Genomic DNA, 27,589 nt, shown 5'->3' on the forward strand with positions numbered 1-27,589 from the left:
TGTATCATATGTAAACTCACATCAATATTCAAGGCATAGTGTGACATATGGGGAATTATGTTTGATATACAGTATATGCTTTCTTGCTCAAGAGTTACATAAGAAGATTGAAACTACTCTCGTGCCTGCACAATAAATAAATACTTACAATCATTTTGATCATAAAAACACGACAAATGTATGGTTTAAGGTTAAACCTGTTCTGCTCACAACCTGTGGCTCAACTTTAAGGCCTTCACTTTAGAAACGATGCAGAAGATGCTGAGTAGCCACACAGAGAAACTCACACACAAACACACACACACAAACAAACACACACACACAAACAAACACAAACAAACACACACACACACACACACACACAGACAAACACGCACACACATACTCATTGTCCACTGAACACACGGATTCATAATCTGATAATCTCAATCCACAGGTCTCTACTTGCAGTGTTTGTGTCTTAATCTGCAGCTTTAGTCACTGTCAAGTTCAAGCAAGTTATTTTCCGGTTCACGTCTTTCTACGCTGAGGTCAACAAAGCATCTACACCTTGTGTCATTCTGTCTTTTCTTCTCAAGCTGCTGCTCACTTTTCTCCCATTGCGGAGTTTTTCTTTTTCAACGGCCTGCGCTGGGGGAGGGAATACAGGCTGAATGAATGAGTTTCTTTTAGACCTTCGCTCCTTCCATCCCTCCCTTGTTTCCTCCCTCAAATTGCCACCTCTCTCTCTCTCTCTCTTACTCCCTCACTCCATTTCCCTCTTTGCGAGAATTCCTCCGTACCTGTCTGAACAGGGAGAGTGTGAGTGGCTGTAGGGCAGAGGAAAAGAAAGAAAGGAATAAAGAAAGAAAGACGGAAAGAAGGGAGCCAGGGGGGAAAGTGGAAAAAGAAAGTGACTCAAGGGGAGGAACAAAAGGATCATATTTAAAGAGCACAAACAGGAAAGAGGTGTGTTAGAGACAATTTGAGAAAGGAGACGGAGTTCATCAAGGTCTGGAGGTTCCGATCTGGCTTTCTCCCCCCTCTTGTTCCCTGCCGATGCGGTTTTTTCTAACTTTCTGAGACCCGTGGCTATTTCGGTACCGTCAGTGTTGGAGCGGTTTTGGGATGGATGCCATCATGCTGCAGGAAAAACTGGTGGAACGGCTGCTGTGCCCACGAGTGAGAACAGCCAGGCAGAAGGTAAAAAAGATGGATTTGTTGGGGGCAAATTGGAGGAAAATTAGCAAAAATAGTGAAAAATATTCAATTTGCAGTGAAAAATAAGGGACAATAGCTTCGGGTTACTTGTAAAATGCATACACAAGAAGGTCTGACACCTGTGGACTCAGAGCCAGCATCTTTTGGTGTTATCTCAGCAATCTCCTTGGAGTTGTTTGCTTTTGCGACATCTCTACCTAGTGAAAGAGTTACTGCTGAGAGGATTTTTCCAATTGTTTTTCCAATTACTCAGTGATTTATCGACAGCTTTCCTCACTCTCACTCTTCTGGGTCTCTCTGGCAAGTTTGAACTGTTTTGCAACGCCTGTGTTTTTTTCGTTTTGTGTGTGTGTGTGTGTGTGTGTGTGTGTGCGTGTGTGTGTGTGTGTGTGTGTGTGCGCTAATCCATGTGTTTTTTGTAAAAGCAATCCTCACCCGAGGGGGCTGTCGGAAATGCCTATGACAAGTTATGACAGCGTATTAGGACGCTGGCTGTTTGTTTGGCTCGTGTGTTTTTGCAGTGCGAGAGAGAGAGAAAAAAAGGATCTTTTCAGGGTCTGTTGAATGTAGCTTCTGTCTGTGTGTGTGAATGCTCTCGGCGGGCCCTGGAGTGTGTATTTATATCGCCACATGTCAGCACCCAGTATACTGCGGGGTGAGGACGATGACGTTGTTGCCAGATGCAGCAGAAGAAAACCCTGCAGGACTGAGGGCTCCACTGTCCCACTGGTGTCCTCTGGTTCCCTTTGTGTCTTTCTGTCAGAGTTCTAGTGGAAAAGCCCGAGACGCTGGTTGTTGTTCATAAGAGGAATGCTAATGCAGTCGTAGGATTTCTGTAGCCTATAATAGACACCATCTCTCTCTGTGTTGTGGTTTATTTTACTGCATCGCACGCTGCCACATACTTTTGTGATTTCACATCAGAAACTCTCTGAGTCGTCTGCTTCTACTTTCAGGCAATTTGGCTTTTGATGTCTATTGTCAAGCTGAAACAATGAGTGGATTATTCAATAAGTTGTCTGTTAATAGTCTGACTTTTTGTATGTTTTGTATCTTTCTTCAAAGTAACTTAAGTTAATAAAAGTAGTAAAAGTTTAAAGTAACAAACAGTGCAAAATTGTCAAGAGGTGATCAACCCTTGACAATTTTCTATCTATCTATCTATCTATCTATCTATCTATCTATCTATCTATCTATCTATCTATCTATCTATCTATCTATCTATCTATCTATCTATCTATCTATCTATCTATCTATCTATCTATCTATCTATCTATCTATCTATCTATCTATCTATCTATCTATCTATCTATCTATCTATCTATCTATCTATCTATCTATCTATCTATCTATCTATCTATCTATCTATCTATCTATCTATCTATCTCAGCTTTACAATAATTGTCAGATAAAACAACCATTAGATGCAGCTCTATGTTATTGACACTTGGCTCTTAATACTAACCACTTCCTTCTATCTTCTTCTTTTTCTTTTTTCTGTCGCAGGAGAAACAGTATGTGGGCTTTGCCACTTTGCCCAACCAGGTCCACAGGAAGTCTGTGAAGAAGGGCTTCGACTTTACGCTGATGGTTGCAGGTCAGTCTGTAGTTCAAGATACAAAAATGACAGAACACTTACTTGACTTAGTACTCAGTCGCTAGTTTATTAAGTTCACCCATCCACTGGTAATGCAACCGCCATGCAATCAATCTTAATCTCATTACAGTTTTTCTCAGTCGCTTTGGTGCTTTTCTCACCTCACTATTAACATTTGCACAGCAGTTAGTGCATTTCTCAAAACAATTAGTGCAAACTGCAAAACCTAGTGGATAACCTGCAAAAGTACGTCACTTGCTCAAAATGGATAGTCTATTCCTCAAAAGCAAGTATTCATGTCAATGAAACTGCCAGTGTCATCAAAATGAGAAGTCTTGACACCATCGTTTATGAACAAGATAGTCAAATGGCTTTGTCATGTTTTCATTATGACAGTTTATTCTCTCAGTGTTTTCCAATGCAAAAAAAAGGTCAGAACTCGGTGACACTACCTGAAAATGCTCAAGACAGCACTATACACTACTTGTACAGCCATTTGAAAACTACAGTAAAGTTACACATTGCTATAGTTAGGGGAGTAAGTGAGTACAAGACACTGAATATGTATGTTTCACATTTTTACTGTATATGCTCTTTGCAATTCTACAGCATTGTGCAAAAGAAAAATACACTTCAGTCACTTATTTAGAACAAACATAAAAAAACACCCTTTTGGTAGAGCTGTGCACAAATGTGAACAATATAACAGGACATATTGTAACTGAGCATATATAGGTAAATCATTCTGGCACATCCAGACGTTCCTGTATTTTCATCTAAATCACAACGGATATTATCCCTTGCAATGCAGCGAGAAAAGTATCTATGATAAAGAAAAGGTATAAAATTTGCTTGACAGAATTTGATAACTAGTTCAACAATTTTGTATGTAATGACTCAAGCAATGAAATGAAGACTATTAGTTGTATTGGGAAAGACTATTCAGCATCCATAAGTATAGTTCATTTTGACTGACATGACATAAGCAAATTACAATGTTATAAAACAGCAGAGAAATGTATGAAAGCAACTGATACATGTCCAAAAGCATTTGCAATTTGTTCAGAGGAAGGAGAAATTGCTACTATGATGTGCTCAAATGACTAAATGTTGTGGAGGTTGAACTAATAGTTACGAGAATTTTCATTCTGATATGAGAAAAGCACCAAAGCAACTGAGAAAAACTGTAAGGTTCTAATTATGTTTGAGGGGCTGCAATTCATTTTTAGATCAGCTCATATACAGTACATTGACAGACTGTGTGTGTGTGTGTGTGTGTGTGTGTGTGTGTGTGTGTGTGTGTGTGTGTGTGTGTGTGTGTGTGTGTGTGTGTGTGTGTGTGTGTGTGGCAGGAGAGTCTGGTATGGGTAAATCCACCCTGGTCAACAGCCTGTTCCTCACAGATCTCTACAAAGACAGGAAGTTACTGAATGCTGAGGGTGAGTCTTCATGCTTTTTATTATCTCTCTGAAACTGAACTGCGCTGTCAAAAGAAGCCGCTCTGAGGTTTCTGGTATTTATTTAAACCAGACCACCGTCTGTCCACCCCTTACATGTAACTGAACATTTGTCACACAGCTGCAGAGAAGAAAGTCCAGTTCAGTTTGTAAATGTATAATAGATTAACTGGCAATATCTAGTGCTGTACACAATCCTGCTTTAATGGCAGCTCTATGTAGATTTTATTCATGTTTGATCACAATGTGTTGCTTTTATCTTAGTTGATGTGGGTTTTTCTCAACCCCTCTTCTTTATTTGCATTTTAGGGAGCCTATTGTAACATCTGGACAGGGACTGCAGATTTAAACTAGCCTTCTAAATCTGGCATATTTACAGAAATAGTTATTAGTATGCATTTTCCCTGTCAAATAAAAAATAAAGTTAAAGTAAAGTAAAGCTTTTAAACCACTTCTACTCTGAATACAATTGTGTAATTCAATAGTAAAACCATATCTACCAGTAAAACTTCCAAACAAATGTAGCTAGTAATTTATTAAGTAATGTGTAAACTTTTTGCCCAGAATTGTTAATCAGTGACTTATAACAAATCAGATGTTTCAATCGTTTAAATTATATTTTAAAGATTTGCATCCTCAGTAAGAACCAATGAGTGACACAGCATTGATTTCCATTTTTTTATTTGACTCTGACAAAAATATAGAATCTCAAGAGCCTCATTTGTAATGCAGCTTTAAAATGTGTTCAATAATATCCATATTTCTCGCCACTATTGCCTGATTGATAGAAAGCAAGCAAACTTGACCTGCTGTCTCAGCCATTTCACCTCCTGCTCTCCCTCTGCAGAGCGCATCAACCAAACTGTGGAGATCATCAAACACACTGTAGACATCGAGGAGAAAGGAGTCAAGCTGAAGCTGACCATCGTAGACACACCGGGGTTCGGAGACGCTGTCAATAACAACGAGTGGTGAGCGAAGCTGGAAGAGCCTCCGCTCTGACCTGTGTGCCTAATTCAAACTGTTCACTTCAAAGCTATGGTACCTAACTTTTTCATATAATGAATGTTGGTTACATGCAAGCCATCGCCACATGAGTTGATAAAAAGTGAATTAAGCCTATCAGCTCCGCAATACTCAATTCTGAGTATGGCAGCATTTACAAACATACAAATCCCAAGAAGCACCCCACTTATCACTGTTGTTGATTCCACGGCTAAGGAAAAACCAGGACGTACAGCAGAAGGAATAAAATCTATGTGCGATCACCGAATGCTTACCTCATGTAGATGCTTTGACAGTGTTGCAGAATTCCCTAATGGGGTGCAACAGAAGTTACGCACTATAGCTTTAATTCATGGAACCTGAAACAGCTGCTTATAAAGTTGTGTGTGTGTGTGTGTGTGTGTGTGTGTGTGTGTGTGTGTGTGTGTGTGTGTGTGTGTGTGTGTGTGTGTGTGTGTGTGTGTCAGCTGGAAGCCGATCACAGACTACATAGATCAACAGTTTGAGCAATACTTCAGGGACGAGAGCGGGCTGAACAGAAAGAACATCCAGGACAACCGAGTCCACTGCTGCCTCTACTTCATCCCTCCATTTGGGCACGGGTAATCACAAACACACACACACACACACACACACACACACACACACACACACACACACACAATATTCAAAATATATTCAAATCACACCTTCTACCTGCAAATTTCCTGCCTGGATTCGTCAGTTAAAGCAATTCTAATTTTGGAGGACTTCACTCTCAATTCTCACGCTGGATTTCTTCCCCCAGGCTGCGTCCGGTGGATGTTGAGTTCATGAAAGCTCTGCATGAGAAAGTGAACATAATCCCGCTCATCGCAAAAGCCGACTGCCTCACACCCAACGAGATAAAGAAGCTCAAAGACCGAGTGAGTCCCGAAAACCACAGCTCTGCAGTGAATTCAACATGTTTTACTGTACATTCACTGATAACATTTAATTCTGATTTTTCTTTGTGTTTGCCTTTATTATGCATGTCCAGATACGAGAGGAAATAGACAAGTTTGGCATCAAGGTGTACCAGTTCCCCGAATGTGACTCCGATGAGGATGAAGAGTTTAAACAGCTTGACAAAGAGCTGAAGGTGAGTGCTGTTTAATACTAACCAAGTCACAGTGGAAGTAACTTTACGGTCTCTGGGGTCTGACGTGAAATGAAGCATTGTAATATAATTGTAATAATAATGCTCAGAGGTCTTTTGTCAACACAAAAAAAAATATATAGATATATTAAACGTGTTTCTCTGTGTGCAGGAGTGCACCCCGTTTGCTGTGATCGGCAGTAACACAGTGGTGGAAGCTCGAGGGCAGAGAGTGAGAGGGAGACTTTACCCTTGGGGCATTGTTGAAGGTATATGTTTATATATTATCCATCTATTTAAATTAGACACAGTTTGACATCGTCATAACTCTGAAGTATTAACTCATGTGTCGTATTTCTTTGCCCAGTGGAGAACCAGTCGCACTGTGACTTTGTGAAATTGAGGAACATGCTGATTCGTTCACACATGCACGACCTCAAAGACGTGACCTGCGACGTCCACTACGAAAACTACCGGGCGCAGTGCATACAGGAGATGACCAGGTACGTCAAATATGTTATAACATCGCAGAGGGAGAGAAACAGCTCAGAAAATTGCTGAGGTTTTACAGATTTCAGTACAGTTTTGCCTGCTTCACCTCTCCTCCTTTTCATCTTCTCCTTCTCAGTAAACTGGCTCAGGATAACCGTATGGAGAGCCCCATCCCTATTCTGCCCATCTCCACCCCGGACGTGGAGACCGAGAAACTCATCAAAATGAAAGACGAGGAGGTATGAAGCTGTTTTAACAAACAACGCTTGTTTGGATGAGTTATTTCTCTAAAAGGTTTCAATTATAAGTCGTAAGTCTCCTCTGACATAACAACATGTGATGAAAACTCTTATTGAATGCCTGCAAAATTGGAGGTACATTACTTGAGTATTTCCAGTTCAAATTATACAGAACACATACACAAAATTTACCATTAAGCAAATGCAGGTGTCTGAAATAGCATATTTTCTGCAATACAACAGCCTCTGTTACATCTTAATATGTGTAATTATAGACTAAAATCCAACTTTTGATGAACAATAGCCTGAATGTAATCATGTATGTTTAAAGCCGGTATCTCTGAATTATTTATCATCGCCACCATATTTGTGTAATATGTGTATTTAAATCCACAAGTGACCAAGCGTTGCTCTCTGTGTGCAGCTTAAGCGGATGCAGGAGATGCTGAATAAGATGCAGCAGCAGATGCACGACAAGGAGCAGTGACGTCTCCCGTAACAACGCTGGGCTGCAGCGCCGCCTGCTGTTCCTTTCCCTGAACGACAGGAGACTGTGGCTGTACATTTCTCCTCAGTTTGGTGCTTTGTATAGTTTGTCTGCCTGGAGGGTTGTTTGTAAGAGGAGGGTTGTTTTTCCTTCTCTGAGACTTTCCGTTTGCCCACTTTTGAGCCCCTCGCTGTGGTTTAACAGTCTTAACATAATATAATATAAATGCGTAATTTAAATTACTACTCAGTGTATCTAATTTATAAATGAGATGCTAAACTTTTTGGATATTCTGTCAGGGTATATTAGCACATGTGCTGCAAGATGTTTTGTAAAGAAGTTTAGGTTTGTTGGTGATGTTTAAATTTGAACATGAATATTGTTTTTTTTATTACGTGTTTGTGTGTGTGTGCGTGTGTGGATGACCATGTGTATTTCATGAAATTTCCCTCTTATATCACCAGGCGTCCGTCCATAAAACTCCCATGTGTCCCTTTTGCCTTTATGTTTGTTGAAATCCAACTTTTGCTCTTGTTCATTTGCTCTCCAATTCTCATTAATACCTTCAAAGGACATTTTTTTCACATATGGCAAGTCAAAATATCCTCTCCCGGCATTTTTTTTATGTGTGCTGGCTGAGCTGAAAATGCACTTATTGCCAGTGGCTAACTGTGAACGGAGAGCCTTTACATAATGAGAGGGTAGGTGCAGTAGAGGGAGCATGTGGAAGCATGCCGGGTTAATTCATACACACTGAACGCTGTGGGCCTATTTTTACTGCTTTATAGCCGATGCCCTGTGCTTGTATTAAAGTGTATCTTGACCTGCAGTACGCTTTGTCGCCACTATTGGAGGATAAAAATAGATTTATAACGAGGAGCAATTACTATGTCCGTGCTTCTGTTTGAAAATGTCTCTCCTCTGAAGTGAGTTGCTGCATTCAGCCAGTTAAGATGTGAATTATTTGGGTGTGTGTATGTGTGTGTGTGTGTGTGTGAGTGTGTGTGTGTGTGTGTGTGTGTGTACTCTGCTGATGCTGAGAAACAGTACATATCTTGCCTGAAGGCTGTGAGCTCAGCCCGTGCCCCATTTATACAAAGTGTGATAAATAAACTCTTGTTTCTCGTCAGACTGGCTCTATACTTTCTTTCTCTGTAGATGATGCGGTTTGTACATTGAGGTCCATTGAACCCAGCCTGTCACTTCCGGGATCTCAGAGCTGGAGCTGCTGCAAAAACATTATCTGCTGATTCAGGTTTATCTGCTGCAGACACTCTTTCCTACTGCGCTACACACAAAAAGACTTCTTCCTTCTCAGGGGACAGACAAGCAGAACTAACATCAGTATACATGATAGAAATATCTTTCACTTAGACTCATAAATGTTTTATTAATAATTTTCCGTGGTTGAAAATGGTACTCACATCATTAACTTAAGTCAAAGTAGCGATTACACAGTATAAAAATATTTTTAAGTACATTTCTTTAATTGCAACTAAAGTAAAAAGACAAATATAAAGTAGCACTCATTATGCAGAAGGTCCCTTTTCAGAATAATGTATGGGTTCTAATTATAAATGCATGCATTTGAACATCACTTTCATTTTAAAGTTGGTAAAGGTGGAGTTGTATTTAATTACTTTATAAACTGATGGCAGCTTGTAAATTCCCCCTCAGCATCAAAAGAGTCGTATCTCATAACACATTTTGTCAAACTAATATGAACCTGCAAAGTAACTCAATGTATCAAATCAATGTAGTGGAGTTAAAATAAAATATGTTGAATCTGAACTGTAGTGGAGTAGTTAACCACCAATGATTATAATCCATAATAATAATAATAATACATCGGATTTATATAGCGCTTTTCCAAATGCTCAAAGACACTTTAGAATATTGCACTTGATGTGTGATATTTTGTAAGAGTTGTGTTCTATGCTGCATGTTTCTGACGAACACTCTTTGAAATAAAATGTTTTCAGAGATCATTCATTGCCCAATAATTCAATACAGAAAAGAAGGAATAACTTCTTAAAATAAATCCAATTAAACATTCATACATTTTTAATGTATTATTGGAAACAGCATTCATCATACATGCTGAATTTCTTAGAAATGTTTTGCATTTTAAGCTGACTAAAACATTGCCTTTGCTACACTGAAACACAAACAAACTGTGAGCCTACTTAAACTGTCCCTATTTTATATTTAATGTGTACCAAACCACACCAACAGCTCTTTCGAGAGAACCCCCTGGAAATTTATCAAAAATTAAAGATCCCTTAAATATAGAGTCAATGAGATACTTCCCATGTCCTGTCATACGTCTGTGTGTGTGTGTGTGTGTGTGTGTGTGTGTGTGTGTGTGTGTGTGTGTGTGAGAGTGTTTACAGTGCTTTTTATCAGTGAAGGCCAGCCGGCTGTAACACGCACATTCGGCCTCTAAGATCGACAGTATAGGAAGCCAAGTCGCCTCCTGAAGACACGAAGAAGCACTGAAGGTAAAAGACTTTCCTTACACTTTTCTATTTAGTTTTTCCAGCTGTTTAAACATTGTGTTAAGGGTTTCCTGAACTATGATCCAATTTCTTGCCCTCAAAATATTCCAGCAATTATAAAAGCTCTCAAGTTCATACAAATAAATTTGTCAGAATATTCTGTTTGTAAGACCAAGGAAGCAGCTTGAAAATTATATCTCTCAACTTTTATTTTATTATAAATATATCAAACAATTATTTATTGTTATAAACGTATCAAACCCAAATCCACATCATATATTTTGCTTGGGTCTTTTACCACTGTCTGCCAGTCTAAATTAAATACATTATTTTTATAAAAATCTTCTTGCATCAGCTAAAAAATACATTGTAACAAAAGTTAAAAAGGGTTGTTGTTTAAAAAAACAACAACATATGATGATGGATTATATAGATTATAATGCATTGGTGTTAATCCTACTACCCAACAATGTTTTAGATTATGTTTTTATATCATTTTATCTTGTTATCCTTTTAATGTTTAATCCCATGTTTATATATTATTGTATCCAAGGGACTAAAGGTGGAAAAAAGCAATTTGCTAAAACCTGGTACAATGCATGTCTCCTTGCTCTAAATAAGGTTAATGTTCCTTTTGTACTTCATTCCTGTCCAGTGTAAAAAGGTATTAAAAAGACAGAAAATGTAGCAGGAATAATAATAGGCCTACAGGAACATCAGATATGTAAAACACACATAGAGAGCATTTTACTGCAGAAGGAGTAGCCTACTTTTTCTTTGATACTTTAAGTAGCCTACATTTAGCTAATAATAGTCCTACTTTTATAATAAGTAAGTATAAGTAATACCAGTATGAGTTCTATATTTAAGGAAAGGGTCTGAATACTTTTTAAAACACTGCTATGACTTCTCATCTCTCCTGCAGTGAATGGAAACCATGAACGGGCTCCTGCTCCTGTGCCTTCTCCTCTATGTCGGAGGTCAAAGGTCGTCGGCATGCCAACAGCCCTGCTCCTGTCAGGGCAGCGCTGTGAACTGCAGCAGCCGGTCTCTGACCTCCTCCTCGTTGCCCACCAGTTTCCCTGTTGGGACCACCCACCTCCATCTCCATAGCAACCTGCTCACCAGCCTCCCAAACGGCCTCCTGGACGGTCTGCCATCTCTGCGCTCCGTCACTCTTCATAATAACTCCTGGGTGTGCGACTGTGGCGTCCTCTATCTGCGCGCGTGGCTGCTGCGTCAGCCCACAACGTCAGTGTCACACCATGGTGTCAAATGCAGTTCCCCTCCCGAGTTGAGAGGGCGACTGGTGGTGTATTTGACCGAGGAAGAGGTGCTGGAGTCCTGCCACTACTGGTACTGTGACCTGGCTTTGGCCTCGCAGGTGTGTCTGTTTGTGTTTGTGGTGGTGCAGGCCGCGCTGCTGGTGGCTCTCCTCGTGTTCCTGAAGAGGTTCGAGAGGCTGTCCAAAGAGGCCAGGAGAACGGCGGAGGAGAGCTTCACAGCCGGGGAGGGTCCAGGGGAGAACTCCTACACGTCTTTAAAGGGCGACATCAACTGAAGTGGAGCTGTGATGTCTTAAAAAGAAGAAAATGTGAATCATTTGTAATCTGCAAAAAGATTAAACATATGGCAGAGGTTTCAGATTATATGTCCGAGGTTTTATGCAAAAGCAGGGGATTACATGAAGGTAAAACATAAATAAATGAATATGAGTAGAGAAAAATAACAAATGCAGGTGCTTCCATTAGTGCTGTGGTCAAAACAGTCTAAACCGAGACCAAGTCATGACCAAGACCAGCTTGAATTGAGACGGAGACGAAGGTTCTAAACTGCATGACAAACATAGCCTAGATAAAATGTAAAACATGCAAACCATAGGCACTCCTCAAATGTATCTGAAAAAGCCACATTCCTATGAAAACATCCACAAAAAAACAAAAGATTCCTTCATTCACCTCTTTTATTGCCATATACTGTAAACGTGTATATATATTGAGTGATATCCCTGCAGTTTTGAAATAATATCCAAGTCCTTATGTTCTAAGACCGAGACATGGCTGAGAAAAACACAGTCAATTATTGGACAAGACCTACAAAAAGTGGTTTCAAGAAACACAACAGAAGTTAAAGGCCTACTTCACCGGTTTGAATATGAAGGTGTATTGAATTCTGAGATCCTATGTAGTATAAATGTGCGAAAAAAATTGAAATCGGTTCATCCTAGCCTGAGAAAAGGCCTTCTCGTGACATCTGTGATGTCACGAGAAGGCCTTCTCGTGACATCACAGAAAGAGAAATATAGGGTTAAAAAAAAAAACTTACTTTGTAAATATTACTGTGATGTCTTTTACTGTGACATCACAGTAATATTTACAAGTACGTTTTTTTTAACCCTATATTTCTCTTTCTGTGATGTCACGAGAAGGAGAAATATAGGGTTAAAAAAAACACTCTTTCTGCCTTTTCTCAGGCTAGGATGAACCGATTTTTTTTTTTTTTGCACATTTATACTACATAGGATCTCAGAATTCAATTCACCTTCATATTGAAACCGGTGAAGTAGGCCTTTAACATCTATTTGCTCACTGAAGCAGCTTGTGACAACACCTTTTCTGAGAAACCTTATGCTGGTATTTCCTTTAGTTTATTCCCAATCTGTCTGTCTATAGACAGCCATAGACCCATGTATACCCCCTGTAAATTGACTTACATAAACTACTATCACTAGCACTGCTGTGCTGCAATACTTTTTAGAATAATCACATGAAGAAACACCAGTTTTCTATTTAAAGTTTGATAGTCTTGAACACGGACACTTTCTGCCTGAACCAAAACCAATGTTGTTGAAATATCAAATAGCAATTTTTTTAACATTTTTTTTAAAGGTTTTATATGGTTGAAAAACTGATAAATAAAAATGTACATGTTTGTAAAAAAATTATGAAAGCTTTTCTGAAACATTTATGAAATGCTTTATTTGTGAATGAGACCAATAAAAAAACATAATAGATGAATGAATGAGAAATTATTGTGACTGAAATACGTCAACTCAACTGTGGATAAGGGGTTTCTAAACATTTGTGTGATATTTTGCAATTTCGGATTTTTCTAATCATATAACAATTATTTCAGATGTAAAAAATTGCCATTTTTTCATATATTAATCAAATGGATATTCAGTGAAGAGATAAAACACATACATAATACATATATTTGTGCCATGTTTATGTAGGTCACACATAACATTTAAACAAATGTTATTAAAATGTTCATCCATTGCATTGCAATGTTGTGTTTCTTTTTTATTTACAATATTTTTTTGTGATATACATTATTGCACAATGGCTGAAATAAAAACTAAATCAAATATAAAAACTCCATACTTTGTTTTAGGTTGAAAGATATTGGATGATATAAAGATATTTCACTTTCAAATTGCTCATTTATTTGAAACGACATAGAAATTGGGGATTCTTTTTCTTGTATTTCTGTGTATCTTTGTGGCGGAACCTTTCTGTGGGAACAAAGTTTCAGCGTCGGACAGTTTTACCGTACGGACTCTATTTACACGTGAGGTTCATGTAGGACTGTGAACTAACATCAAATGACATAGTTTGAGCTGTTATATTCAAAGGTATGTATTTTGTAATTTTTCAAAGATTGAGACGCTTTTATTTTTAAATTAAAAAGATAAAGTTTCATGTTAGGCTCTTGTTTCCACGCTTTACGCTCCTTTTTTCCCCGCAGCGTGTAACGTTATTTAGTTATCAGGTATTTCTTTTGTATTTAAGATACTTTTGGAATTTCCAGAGCTGAGTTTAAAATGGGAAAACTGAGAAAGAGACACAACTGGAAAAGCAGAGAGCAGCCGAGCGACAAGCAACAACCTGCAGAAGAAAATAAATCTGACGTTGTTTTGGATCTGAAAGGTAAAAAGAAAAAACACTCAAAGATGAAATCTGTCAACTGGTCAAATAATTTGCTCTGTACATAGATTGTATATAAAAGGATTGTATATAAAAGGCATTGACACTCGGATGTGTTGCCTGTTTGGCGTTTTTTTCATCAGATGGAGACAGGCTGAAAGGTGTAGACGTGAGCAACGCTTTGGTCCTCCCAGGCAACAAAGCCAAGAAGAAGAAAGACTCGGTGACTCCTGTCTCCAAGAAAAGACCCCTCACCAAGAAACAGAGGAAGGAACTGGAGAAGGTCCTGGAGAGAAAGAAGAAGAAATCTCAGGTTAGTGTGATTCTGCCGTTGGTTCAGACACAGTTAGAACCACCATTATGGCCAGACTAGGACATTTAAGGGACACATTAAGATGTTTCATTAGGACATTTTAAGCTTATATTACAGACCGGGAGAGAGGGGGATAAACAGAAACAGTCATATTGTAAAAACTATTGTTTTTAGTATTAGCTCTTAGAGTCCGATATTTTTTTCAATTCCTTCTTAGTTATTTACAACAACTCACCCTGCATAGGATCATCAAGTATACTGGAGATTGTTAAACATTTAGTAACTCTGAATTTGACATAAAGGACCCGATCTCTGTCCCTCTGTGTGTCCCGTCCAGAGAGAAGACATTCTGACCAAACTGGCCGAGGTGCAGCTTCCAGAGTCTGAACTGAAGCTGCTCTACACCACATCCAAACTGGGAACCGGAGACAAACTCTACCAGAACAAACAGTAAGTGGTATATGAAGAGTGCAACATATCGGCTAAGACTAACCAACATAAACTCATCACTGGAGTCAGTTGTGTCAATGTTTTTGTGTTTCTTTCAGGTCGTCTGATGAGATCAAAGATGGAGACTCTGGGCTAAAGATCAGCAGCCTCAGTGGAGCCAACAGAAAAAGAAAATGGAAGTTAGACGAAGAAGAAGAGGATGAAAAGGCCAAAGAAAGCAGTGATCTGGACACATCCTCTGATGATGATGATGGTGATGATGAAGAAGTAGAAGTGATTGAGCCCACAGAGATGAGTGAATCTAAGGAAACCAGCTCCCCTGGTCTGGAGACAGAGGACAAACAGGAAGTCAAGGAAGAACAACAAATAACCAAAGAAGATCAACAGAGCGACAGCAAGATTTCAGATCAAGAGAAAGTCCAGAAGAAGAAACCCTCACAGCCGGCCGTCTTCATTCCTGTCCACAGAAAAGCGGATATACAGGTGTGTGCATTTTCACCTTTATTGGGTAGTGGGAAAGAGAAGGGGAATGACATGCTACAAAGGTCACCACCGGCTGTGTTTTCTGTGAGCTGGATGTAAGTGTGTTTTTAAAATCTTTTGTCTGCAGGAGGCTCGTTTGAAGCTGCCCGTGCTCGCAGAAGAGCAGGTCATCATGGAGGCGGTGAGAGAAAACTCATGTATCGTCATCTGTGGAGAGACTGGAAGCGGAAAGACGACTCAAGTACCTCAGTTCCTGTATGAAGCCGGCTATGCCAGGTAGGTTATTCATTCCCTTTTATTATGGTGTTGTCCTTAGATGTTACACCTGGGAAGATGGCTTATTATGAAAATAGAAGGCATGGAAAGATATGAACATTTCTTGCCACGATTTTCCTGGCTGAAATCATTTCGATTCATAAAACTATCCCGATTATCGTCCAAATATTGTTAAAACTCTTAAAATGGGATCACTTTACCTTCCATTTTGTCAATATGAGACATCATGTGGTCTTTCTTGTTTATTGTGTTTTTTCCCTTCAGTGGAAGTGGAATAATAGGAATCACAGAGCCGAGAAGAGTAGCAGCCGTCAGCATGTCTCACAGAGTGGCCAAAGAGATGAACCTGTCCACACGGTAAAAACTATTCAATCATTGTTGATATAAAACATAATAACCAAAGAACAGCTCTTAAAAAAAGACATCTTTATGAAAAGAATAGGATTAAAATAAATTCTGACAATATTTAGTAACTTTTATGGATAATATTTGTGTTTAGTGTGGTGTCGTACCAGATTCGATATGAAGGAAATGTGACCAGCGACACAAAGATCAAGTTCATGACAGACGGTGTTCTGCTGAAGGAGATTCAGAAGGTATTGTCTTTGCCTTCCATTCAGGCACTGTCATTGCCTTTTATTAGATCTTATTTTGTTGATTTTGTGGGTTTTGTTATTTTTGCTTATTCATAAATCATTTGAACCATGACATAATGATTAGTGACAAAACAAATCCTGCTCACATAATGTTAAGATACCATATTTATATTTCACAGTATTCCTGTCAAAGATTAAAGATGGTGTGAGACAGGAAGTTGACTTGATAGTCTAATATGAGTAAAGGGATTGAAAGCGTTTTCATTTTACATCAATAATTTACTTTGTTGTGATACATGGTACATTTTATTTGTATGATCCTTAAATGACCTTCATGTATTCATGAATATATTTTTTTTCTCTGTTTTGTAGGATTTCCTGCTCCAGAGATACAGTGTGATAATCATAGACGAGGCCCATGAAAGGAGCGTGTACACAGACATTCTCATCGGACTGCTGTCACGTATCGTACCACTCAGGAACAAGGTAAAGAAAATTATTATTTTTAGATTCTGATTCAAAGACATGCATGACATCATGTGGCACTGTGTTTCATTTGAGCCCCTTCTCTGTTTCATCAAATTCCTACCATCCTTAACGTCTGTCCACAGAAAGGTTTGCCCATGAAGCTGCTGGTCATGTCGGCTACTCTGCGAGTTGAGGACTTCACTGACAACACCAAGCTGTTTCGAAAGCCTCCGCCTGTCATCAAGGTGGACGCTCGCCAGTTCCCTGTCTCGATACATTTCAACAAACGCACCCCGATGGAGGATTACACCGGAGAAGTTTTCCAGAAAACCTGCAAGATCCACCGGATGCTGCCCCCAGGTGCACCACACACACACAGCTTTTTCTGCCAAACTAAATAACCTTAAGGAGTGAAATAAGACGTCATGCTCATTTAATGTTAGTTAATGTTTATAACTGTATTTTTTTCTAAATCTAAATGGAACATTTATACGTAGTGAGTATGCAGTCAGTGGCATGAGAGACTACAGTAACTACACACACTCACTACCACCTTGACGCCTCTTCACCTCAGGTGGGATCCTGGTGTTCCTGACCGGTCAGGCTGAGGTTCACAGTCTGTGCAGACAACTGAGAAAAGCTTTCCCCTTCAGGAGGGGGAACACAACAGCTGGTGAGTGTAACACAAACCTCTTTTCCCCATCACACTATGACTCTCTGTGCTAGTACATTGACATGTTTTTCGTGTTCAGGTGAAGACGAGGAAGCGGACACCTCAGAGGCAATGAAGAAGTTTAAAAAGTCCAAAAAGAAGATGCCTGTTGTGAGTCTACATTAAGTCAAATCTCCCTAAAATCCTCTGTCATGTCATAAGGTCCTTTTTTGTATGTGTTTGTGTTCTAGTCTTGCCAGATAATTCTTGTTTAAGCATTTTAAAGAGAGTTGTCTTGGTCTGTAGTCTCTGCCCCGGATCGACCTGGATAACTACTCTGCCCTGCCGGTGGACGAAGGGGACGAGGACAGAGAGGCGGGGATCGGAAACCAGGAGGACCTAGGCTCTGACGTGGACATGGGAGACGATACCGCTGTGTCAGGCAAGATGCTCTGAATGAATACATCTTGACATCCAGCTGGATGTATTTCACATGAACGTCCTCATTAATCCGGCTCTGTGTTTTGTTTGGTCTCTTTAGGGCACAAGGCCGACCCCTCGATTCCCCTCTATGTTCTCCCTCTGTACTCTCTGCTGGCTCCAGAACAGCAGGCTAAGGTGAGATTAATGTCCTACATTGTTGATCCATGTGCAGAAGTAGGGTTTGTTTTGCAACATGTACAGGTTAAAGGGTTAAAGATTTGGAATTACATGTTTACATTAGCTATTGTGTAAATCAGATGTATTAACAAGACATTATATGAAAACAAGATCAAAGGAGAAACAATCAGTTGTAGTCAAAGTAGCAGAAAAGTATATTTTCTCTACAGATTAGGACTTGACATACTTTTAGCTGTTTGAGCTTTTTACTCCAATAGCTGAGGAGTCTATATGACACAGTTCAATGCAGTAAATACATTTTACTATGATTTCATGTGTGTGTCTCTCTCTTTTGTGTGCAGGTGTTCAAGCCTCCTCCGCCCGGCACCCGTCTTTGTGTTGTGGCTACCAACGTAGCCGAGACGTCTCTGACCATCCCCGGCATCAAGTACGTGGTGGACTGCGGCCGAGTGAAGAAACGTTTCTACGACCGAGTGACGGGAGTGTCGTCCTTCAGGGTGTCATGGACGTCACAGGCTTCGGCCAATCAGAGGGCAGGTAGAGCGGGACGAACAGAGCCGGGACACTGCTACAGGTAGGGACTGTGAAAAGTGCCTGACGACTTTATTACATAGTTTCTTTCTTTGCTTGAGGAGGATATTCACATATGTCTGTCTCCGTTTTCAACAGGCTGTACTCATCTGCAGTGTTTGGAGATTTTGCTTTGTTCTCGGAGGCGGAGATGACTCGCAGGCCCGTGGAAGACCTGGTTTTACAGATGAAGGACCTCAACATAGATAAGGTCAGTAAAAAAAATAATGACTCAAACTTACCTGCAGGCTTCTAAATGTGAAATGCTCCTTCAAACAAAAACTTCATATCTTCTGTGCAGGTGGTCAATTTTCCCTTTCCCACGGCTCCGTCTGCCGAGGCTCTTGTTGCAGCGGAGCAGTTATTGGTGTCATTAGGAGCTCTAACAGAGCCGCCACGTACTGGAAGGTAAATTACTTTCAACTCTAACACTTAACTCTGGTTCTTACAGGGATCCCTTAAAAAATAATGTCATGTCAAGTAACGTAGGGTTATTTTACTATGAGATCATTTTCAGTAAAGCAATAGCAGAAACCTCTACAAAATGTTATGTGGATGTTTAAGAGTGTAACAAAGCACTTCATGTTTAATAAATGTAGGTAATTATCAGTCATTTCATCCACAGTGGTTGCATATCATATTTTAATTTTAAGGGTGAAGGAGATGGAGAGTGCGAGGCTAAGCTGTCCCATCACCCCCCTGGGCAGAGCAATGGCTTCGTTCCCAGTGTCGCCGCGTTATGCCAAAATGTTAGCTCTGGGTAAGCAGCAGGATTGCCTTCCCTACGTCATTGCTGTTGTAGCGGCCATGACGGTCCGGGAGCTCTTTGAAGACCTTGACAGGTGAGGAAAGATGTTTGCTCTGATCATCAGCATTCTTCATTCATAGATAAGCAGCTTAAAACATGTTCAAACAGAAGCTTCAGAAGGACCATAGGTTAACTGACACAAATATGAGCTAAACTAAAACTAAAATCGCTCAAAAAAAGCTTCTTGATCCTCATGTAGTGTATTTCAACCTGTTGTTACATTTTCTTGTCACCTCAGACCTGCAGGAAGCGAGGATGAGGACTCTCTGCTCACCCAGCGTCGAGCTCGGATGATCCAGATGAGGAGGCTGTGGGCTGGGCATGGAGCGTCACTCAAGCTGGGCGACCTCATGGTCATGCTGGGTAAGTTTGCTTTTAGTTCAGGTGACTGCAGACTGAATGGTATCGTACTATGGATTGTAGCAGAGTACGTTATCTCATATTGTAACCTTTTAAAGGTCCCAGGACATGGCTTTCCTCAAGGTTTCAGCATATGATGCCCCAAAACTCAATAATCACATTTATTTTGGTCAGCACTTTTACATTCAACCCTGACAGCAAGATACATTAGAATCTTTTTTTTTTATCACTTTACAGGAAGATTTTTCGTGAGATATAAAAATGCCAAAAGTACTAAATAAGTAGTTTTTATTTTACAGGATGACAGTATTATGTTAGGTGCTTTAATGTTGTTATACTATATTTTTGTACTTGTGACTACAGGTGCTGTTGGTGCATGTGAATTTGCTGGTTGCACTACTAAGTTTTGCGAGGAGAACGGCTTGAGGTATAAAGCCATGTTGGAAATCAGAAGGCTCAGAGGACAACTGACCAACGCAGGTATATACACACACACACACACACACACACACACACACACACACACACACACACACACACACACACAACATTTGCTGCAGAAACAAAACATTCATTTGTGTTCTCTCTTCTCAGTGAACGCAGTTTGTCCAGAGGTGGACGTGTTTGTGGATTCCAGGATGTCTCCACCGACGGAGCACCAGGTGTTTTGCCTGCGTCAGATTGTTCTGGCCGGACTGGGAGACCATCTTGCGAGGCGAGTGCAGGCAGAGGAACTACTGGACCCGAAATGGAGGAACGGATACAAGGCAAGCTGCTTGGGGCTGTAATTGTGATTTAGGAGAGTCTCTCGTCATTTTCCTTCACCTCTTAAACTTTAATCTGTTTTTGTTTCTAGACACCTCTCATGGACGAGCCGGTGTTCATCCATCCCGCATCTGCGCTGTTCAAAACACTGCCGGAGTTTGTCGTTTACCAAGAAATCATGGAGACCACCAAGATGTACATGAGAGGTAGATGAGCTCTGTGAACATGCAAGATGTTGTATCTGGTGTGTGATTGTCACAGCATCCTCATTGGGTTGGTTTAAGTGAGCAATAGAATGTGTAAAAACTGCTCGCTAATTGCTTTCATAGTTTTCCAGATGTGCAGTGCAAAGTTAGGATTGAATGGGATTTGGTGACAGACATGGTGTGGCTGGTATTCATTATTGCTTCTCCTTTCAAGTCCTCAATCAAATTTGACTGGAAAAACAGTTCACCCAATTGTATGTCATTATTAGATCAATGATCGGAACTTCTCAAAGTTTTCAAGTTATTACTGTTCACCATAATAATATTTCAAACTAGATTTCCAGACTTTACATCTTACAATTTACATTTTCAGATGATTTTGTTTCCGCTGTCCTTCTCAGATAAACGTCTATAAATCTACCTAAAATGAAAAAAACTGCCCCTTTAAAACTTCAGTATTGCTTAAGAGTGATTACGTACATTTTTACAGTATTTCAATATTCTGCTAATACTCGTACATACATGAATTACATGGACTTACATTTCAAACAGACACTGCTTAAAAGCTCAATCCTTCAAGACCACAAAGTTTGTCTTTCGGATTATTGTTGCTGCTGTTATTGAAACTGGATGTGCAGGCTGATGGTTTCACCTGGTAACATGTCTTCTCTGTCTGTGTCAGGTGTGTCTGCAGTGGAAGCAGAGTGGGTCCCAGAGCTTCTGCCTCAGTATTGTCATTTCGGCTCTCCTCTGGAGACGCCCTCACCGTGGTTCTGCTCCTCCTCCGGCACCATCAGATGCCACCGCTCCAGCACCTTCTGCAAGTCTTCTATAACAGCAGCACTTTGACTGTGTTCCAACTGAAAGGTGTCTCTGCTTACATTTGTCTCATTGCTGTGTCTCTCTCATGCAGTCCGCATAGCTTGGCAGCTGCCAGCGGTGGAGATGGAATATCCAGACGGCCTGGAGCGTTTCAAAATGTTTTCCAAGTTTTTCCTTGAGGGACAGGTACGGCCGCAAAACTTCAGTGTTCCCTTTTCTCTTCAGTCTTCATTCAAACCAAGAACATCACTTGTTAATGCATTATGCACTTTGCAATAATGACCATCATTTATCAAATCAATCCAAAATAATGATAACAATTCAACAAGTGTTTTTCTGATTTAACTTAACATATTGACATGTTGTTCCATCTGCATTGTCCAAAATACACACTAAATATGAGTATAATTAGTTAAAGAAAAAAAAAATTGAAACCCGGCACAGACTCTACAAAATATTTAAATGTGATGCCTGCACTCCACCAAACCTGACATGAAAACTTTCTGTGTTTTTTGCTTTCTCTTGTTTGAAGGTTTGTCCTAAACTCAAGAAGTATGTTCCCCACCTTCTCTCAAACCCCTCCATCATGCTGAAAACATGGGCAAAGTAGGCACACACACACACACACACACACACACACACACTATTGTTCTATTTTTTTTTTCAATCAACGAATTGACCTGTTTCCAAGGTGTGTATTTCTCTCTCTAACATTTGTGTCTTTGCCGGTTTAGGCTGCAGCCCCGGACAGAGGCGTTGCTGGGAGCGCTGGTGTCAAAGAGGGTCGACTGCAGAGACGCCCTCCTCTCTGTCTGGAAAACTGAAGATAAATGTGAGGATTTTATGGGCTATTCATGACTTGCCTGTGTGTCTGATTTGGTTAGCCTTCACATTGTTTAATGTTGCTGTTTCATGTGCTTTTCTCCTGTAGTTCTGCTGTCTGCATACTGTCAGTGGATACCTGAATCCATTCATCAAGAAGTTGCTAAAAGTTGGCCTCCGATATGTCTGCTGTCATCCGAAATAGAAGGCAGACAATGATCTACCGCCTATGTTGACCTACAGATCCGTGGAGCTCCCTTCTTTAACATCAGAGGGCTTCTACAGAAATCCCATTTTTAAAAGAATGCATTTCTCAAAATCAAACCACAACACTGCCTTCTCTTAGTTTTGTATTTTATATACTGTAATTATGACTTGTACATTTTTTTAATACAAAACATATTTCAACTTTAGCTCCATAATGGCTTTTGATTTGTGATCAGTTTGCTGCTGTCAGTTATGTATGTCAGATTTGGTCTTCATAAGACTTATTAAAACTGTGTGGCTCTGAATAAGGCTTGTTTGTGATTTATTCACAATGAATCTAAAAAATGGTAAGGGCCACTGATTGTACACATCAATGTGAGTTTACTAGTAATGAGGAGTTTGAGTATTAGTATTATGTGAATGATTGCTATGCAGGCAGTGTCTAATGAGAAGATGATATTGGTTGAAATTGAATAATTATTTTTTAAAAGTCAACATTAGAACCAAATAAAAAGATTTTGATTTAAAAAAAAAATGTCAACATTACGACTACAAAGAAGCTGTTCTGGAGCTCTTGATTGTTTCTCATGATTTTCTTCATCAGATGGAATTTGATACATTTCTTTTTTTCTGAGCTCCTCTCTGTGTATTAATTCCAAGGTAAATTTCTGACTATTTTGACTGTGTAAAAAATGTTGAGTCCTATCTCAAATAAACATCTGTTCATCTTAGTTACAATTTAAATAGAATTTGAAATTGTTTTGATTATGAAATTATTTTAAATTGTATAAAGTTCCCTGAACTTCAGCCTTGATTAAATATATTTTGGGGTATCTTATAATTTTTTTTTATCACACTGTAACCAAACTACTCAACAAAAAGAACAGTATAATTCACAATACATATATATTTTTTGCCAGTATGCATTTCCATTTCATTAATAATGATCATAAAAAGATATTTCAAAGTCCTAAATTTAACTTTGTGAAACCTTGATAAACCCCGTTTATTGTTGGAAGCCAAATGAGAAGTCGTTTTCGTCTCAAAATGCACCTTTGCAGGAAAATTTGATCAAAAACTAGAAATTATTATTTTTTCAAAGCACTGCTGTGATTGGTTAACGTCTGTCGTGTCGTCATTTCCTACTGTCAGCTTGTACACTTCCTGAAGAAGCGAACAACAACAGTGGACATTCACGGCTTATACTTGCGATATAGCAAGTAATAAAACAGAAGCAGACACTTTTATTTGAGTCGTTCGACGACTAAACACCTGAGCTGTCGACATGGTGAGCACAACTCTGATTTTGTCCAACGTTGACGATTCATTTTTATCGAAATAAATCGTAGGCAACTCGGAGCAGTTTAGCTCGCGAGCTGTAGCAAGATGCGCTGTCATGATGGGGATAATGTCCTGTGTAAACATGAATATACCATAACCATGCGTGTTTTATTGATAGGATTTTCCTCCACAGTTTTCCTTCCACGTATTCGACCATCCGATGTCCCGGGGCTTTCAGAACCGCTTCTCCACCCAGTACCGATGCTACTCTGTGTCCATGCTGGCGGGTCCCAACGACCGATCCGACGTGGATAAAGGAGGCAAAAGTGAGTTTATGATCAAAATAATCTTTGGTTAAATCTCCTAAATCATAGTGATTTTGTACTAGCAAGTTTTTACTGTTTCAATTCGGTCAACGGTCTGCAAAGTAAAGGTGCAGATTGGTTCCAAAGTCACTAGAAACATGATCTAAATTAACAGTGAATCATCGCTGCTTTAAAGTGTTGTCTGCGGTTGGAATGTAAGTTTATAATGCTGCGTCTTCTCTTTCAGTTTGTCTCCGTGTCAGATAAATTAATAGATAGATACTTTTTTTAAATCCCCGAAGATGCTGCCACAGAAAAATAAATAAATAAATAAAAAAATACAGTCATGCATGACGTTTTTTATAGCAGTTTCTCTGCAATTGACCCAGAATAATAGTGGTTTGGGCGCTTGTGGCTACCGTTATATTTGTCTGACGACTTTTTTTAAATGTTGCATCAAAGACACAGTTTTTGTTAGGACCAATCAGGTAAACTCACATTTGCTAAATTAGCTAATACTTTTTTGAAGACCTGGGAACCAGTTAAGCATGGAAATAATAAAAACATGGACACTGAATGCTTCTGTGAATGGCATCCTCTACTCCAGCATCATGCTACGGATTCTCTTTCACCTCCCACAGAGTCAAACTTTTCCTCATCATGTTAGACATACAAGTAAATGGTCAGTTTCAGCTGTCTAATTACAGTGATCTTTATATCATTTTCTATCTTATTGGATGTAGTTTACTTGTAAACAAGTGTACCTCCTTCCTTATATCTCACTTGTTTTTAACTGTCAGGGGAGGTGATGCCCCATGATATTATTTGTTTGTAATGTCTCAACTAATTCCCTTTTTTTCTTTTTTTCTCTCAGTAATAATGCCTCCTTCAGCCCTTGACCAGCTCAGTAAGTGGAAGTCAAATCAAGCACCTCTTCAGTGTAAATGTCCTGAATGAATCCTCAGTGATCTTTACTGATTTAATCTCTTTTGCCCTGTTCAGGCCGGCTTAACATCACTTATCCAATGCTCTTCAAGCTGACCAACAAGAACTCTGACAGAATGACACACTGCGGCGTTCTGGAGTTTGTGGCGGACGAGGGAATCTGCTACCTGCCACACTGGGTGAGAAACAGTTAAAAACAAATTTAAAGTCTGTTTCACAGCACCAGTGGGTGAGTACTACAAAACTCTTAGTTTGTGTTTGTGTTTTTTTTAATATTTTGTGCAAAAAAACACATATGTAAAAGGAAAAAAAATAGTTATTAAAAAAAGAAGTTTATAGCAATGTAGAAAGATTTCAGGCGACTAAGATTACATGACATACTGCCTGCTCGTTAAATGCTTTTAAAGCCACTTTGAAAGTTTCAGTCAAGGCAATGCCGATAATTTGCTAAAAATAAATGTTTTTGCTGAGTGCAGATGATGCAGAATCTCCTGCTGGAGGAAGGTGGTCTGGTCCAAGTGGAAAGTGTTAACCTCATGGTGGCCACTTACTCAAAGTTCCAGCCACAGAGCCCTGACTTCCTGGACATCACAAACCCCAAAGCCGTGTAAGTAATATCACCTTTGATTTCCAGTTTTCAAATGATGTGATTAAGTGACGTGATCAACTAAGTCGTGGCTTGATTACAGGCTGGAGAACGCACTGAGAAACTTTGCCTGCCTGACAACTGGGGATGTTGTAGCCATCAACTACAATGAAAAGGTAATTCAGATTATTCCAATTAGCATTGGACTACACGTGAAAATGTTTTTGGATTTATTTCTTGACTGAATACCAGTGGTAATAAAAATAATTTGTGTATTTATTTCAGATCTATGAGCTGCGAGTCATGGAGACCAAGCCAGATAAAGCAGTGTCCATCATCGAGTGTGATATGAATGTAAGACCCAAATGTGTTATTGCAGACAACTGAATCATCCTGTCGCGACCTCCTCTTTTAATGTGTCGTGACTCTGTTTCTCAGGTGGATTTCGATGCTCCTTTGGGCTACAAAGAGCCTGAACGAAGGCCTCAGCGCCAGGAAGAACCAACAGTAAGAACCATCACCCTTAAGGTACCCTGTGTTTTGTGCTCTGAACACTTTAATCAATTCTTATTTCTTCACAGGAGGAAGAAGGAGAACCCCCCAGTTACGCTGACATGGACACAGGATTCAGAGTGAGTAAATATGGCTGCAGGCTTAGAGACAAATACTGATGATGGGGATGATTGGAGCTAAAGTGACTTCTGAACTGTTTCATTTCCCTCAGGCTTTCACTGGCAATGGCAATCGTTTGGATGGTAAGCTTAAAGGGATCGAGCCCAGCCCCGCCCCTCTTGACCCAAACGACATAAGAAGGTGAGAAAAATATAGTATTTTTGTATTTCTTTCAGCATATAAAGCTCTATGCCACCAGCTCCCCCACACCATGTATTGTTGGCCATTTGGCTATCTTAGACAATATGTCTCAGATAGGACTAAATCTTCAATAGGCTGAATTTGGTTTTGTATCATATTCTCGTTTTTTGTTGCTGTTGCTAAGGACTGGTGTAAAAAAACATTGTTAAGATATGATGCCCTGAGGGACCATGACGTTACAGTGTTAAGTCCTGATCTTAACCTCTAATATTTCCTCACACAGAGGCATTCCCAACTACGAATTCAAAATTGGCAAGATCACCTTCATCAGAAACTCGAGGCCTCAGCCCAGGAGATTTTTGGATGACGTAAGTAATATGAAGGATTTTATCATAAGTTTTTAAATATTTTACCAGGCTGTGTTTGAGTACAGTCCTCACACTTTTTTCCAGGTAGATCAATTTAATCGTGGGATTCATGCTTTTTCTCAGAAATGTCCAATTATATATTATACTTCTATATATCTCTTTCAATCCTCTCAGGATGACGCTTTGAACAGATTCACCGCCTTCTCTGGAGAAGGACAGTCACTACGCAAGAAGGGCAGAAACCCTTGAAGGATTTCAAGCGAAGAGACTAATAATGTTCACAGATTCACAATATCTGTGGTCACCTTCAACAACAAAGTAAAAGAAAATGGCCTTCAGATGCATTAAAGTTTGTTGTGTCTCTGTCCATTTTGCAATAGGAGTTTTGCTGTTGAGTTGGGATTACATATAATTAAAACTCTGAAGGTAGTTTCTTCCTCAACAGGCATACACAATTCCATATCCACACAACCAACACAAAGAATAACTGGTGGAGAATTTGTATTACCTTTGACAAAGACCCTTTTCCATATTTTTTTCCATTTTGACAGTACATTATAAATATACTCTTATCCAGAGTCTGAATAATGGCTCAATACTTTTTTGTTTTTAATTATAGAGAATGTAATGCAATGTTTGATTTCTTTTTCTTTTTGAGTTATAGAAATAATTTGCAACTGTTTCTCCTTTTGGTTTATTTATAGACGAATAAAGGTGTTTTGAAAATAATTAATTGTAACTCATTATTATGTTTTAAATGACTGAAGCATGTATATGAAATGGGTGTTTCTGTATGTATGACTTTTTTCTTGACTCCAGCCGGACCTATTTAGGAGTGAGTGGATTGTTAG

The 27,589-nt window shown here is 39.5% G+C and overlaps 4 protein-coding genes across 5 annotated transcripts; all 4 read left to right on the forward strand.

Moving 5' to 3' along the window:
* Nucleotides 1-834: 834 nt before the first annotated feature.
* Nucleotides 835-8,676, forward strand: septin5a (septin 5a). Its single transcript, XM_080049902.1, has 11 exons — nucleotides 835-1,182; nucleotides 2,707-2,797; nucleotides 4,150-4,236; nucleotides 5,102-5,225; nucleotides 5,727-5,861; nucleotides 6,047-6,164; nucleotides 6,278-6,379; nucleotides 6,549-6,645; nucleotides 6,744-6,879; nucleotides 7,005-7,107; nucleotides 7,532-8,676. Exons 1-11 carry the CDS (start codon nucleotides 1,108-1,110, stop codon nucleotides 7,592-7,594), a joined length of 1,131 nt encoding a protein of 376 aa, XP_079906028.1. The 5' UTR covers nucleotides 835-1,107; the 3' UTR covers nucleotides 7,595-8,676.
* A 2,353-nt stretch (nucleotides 8,677-11,029) lies between these two features.
* Nucleotides 11,030-11,653, forward strand: gp1bb (glycoprotein Ib platelet subunit beta; the record flags this gene model as incomplete). Its single annotated transcript, XM_080035443.1, has 1 exon — nucleotides 11,030-11,653. The coding sequence occupies one exon, from the start codon at nucleotides 11,030-11,032 to the stop codon at nucleotides 11,651-11,653; it is 624 nt and encodes a 207-aa protein (XP_079891569.1).
* A 2,001-nt stretch (nucleotides 11,654-13,654) lies between these two features.
* On the forward strand, nucleotides 13,655-22,739 carry dhx37 (DEAH (Asp-Glu-Ala-His) box polypeptide 37). Its single transcript, XM_080046090.1, has 27 exons — nucleotides 13,655-13,729; nucleotides 13,906-14,024; nucleotides 14,165-14,334; nucleotides 14,672-14,784; nucleotides 14,883-15,267; nucleotides 15,395-15,543; nucleotides 15,808-15,900; nucleotides 16,043-16,139; nucleotides 16,512-16,625; nucleotides 16,751-16,967; nucleotides 17,182-17,280; nucleotides 17,360-17,430; nucleotides 17,566-17,701; nucleotides 17,801-17,877; nucleotides 18,222-18,454; nucleotides 18,550-18,661; nucleotides 18,752-18,858; nucleotides 19,104-19,292; nucleotides 19,497-19,621; nucleotides 19,982-20,098; nucleotides 20,213-20,385; nucleotides 20,475-20,589; nucleotides 21,272-21,409; nucleotides 21,503-21,597; nucleotides 21,944-22,017; nucleotides 22,146-22,243; nucleotides 22,343-22,739. The coding sequence occupies exons 2-27, from the start codon at nucleotides 13,919-13,921 to the stop codon at nucleotides 22,450-22,452; spliced, it is 3,513 nt and encodes a 1,170-aa protein (XP_079902216.1). The 5' UTR covers nucleotides 13,655-13,729; nucleotides 13,906-13,918; the 3' UTR covers nucleotides 22,453-22,739.
* An 852-nt stretch (nucleotides 22,740-23,591) lies between these two features.
* On the forward strand, nucleotides 23,592-27,461 carry ufd1l (ubiquitin recognition factor in ER associated degradation 1). 2 transcript variants are annotated; one of them, XM_080039839.1, is made up of 12 exons: nucleotides 23,592-23,728; nucleotides 23,900-24,047; nucleotides 24,901-24,933; nucleotides 25,029-25,150; nucleotides 25,448-25,578; nucleotides 25,661-25,733; nucleotides 25,843-25,911; nucleotides 25,996-26,064; nucleotides 26,139-26,189; nucleotides 26,282-26,370; nucleotides 26,654-26,738; nucleotides 26,913-27,461. In XM_080039839.1, exons 1-12 carry the CDS (start codon nucleotides 23,726-23,728, stop codon nucleotides 26,985-26,987), a joined length of 948 nt encoding a protein of 315 aa, XP_079895965.1. In that variant the 5' UTR covers nucleotides 23,592-23,725; the 3' UTR covers nucleotides 26,988-27,461. The 2 variants fall into 2 exon arrangements, with proteins under 2 accessions (XP_079895965.1, XP_079895966.1); XM_080039840.1 differs by having other exon boundaries at nucleotides 23,601-23,728; nucleotides 23,915-24,047.
* The last annotated feature ends 128 nt before the right edge of the window (nucleotides 27,462-27,589 follow it).

This window comes from Ammodytes marinus (assembly GCF_949987685.1).
Source record: "Ammodytes marinus genome assembly, chromosome: 2".
Taxonomy (NCBI): Eukaryota; Metazoa; Chordata; class Actinopteri; order Uranoscopiformes; family Ammodytidae; genus Ammodytes; species Ammodytes marinus.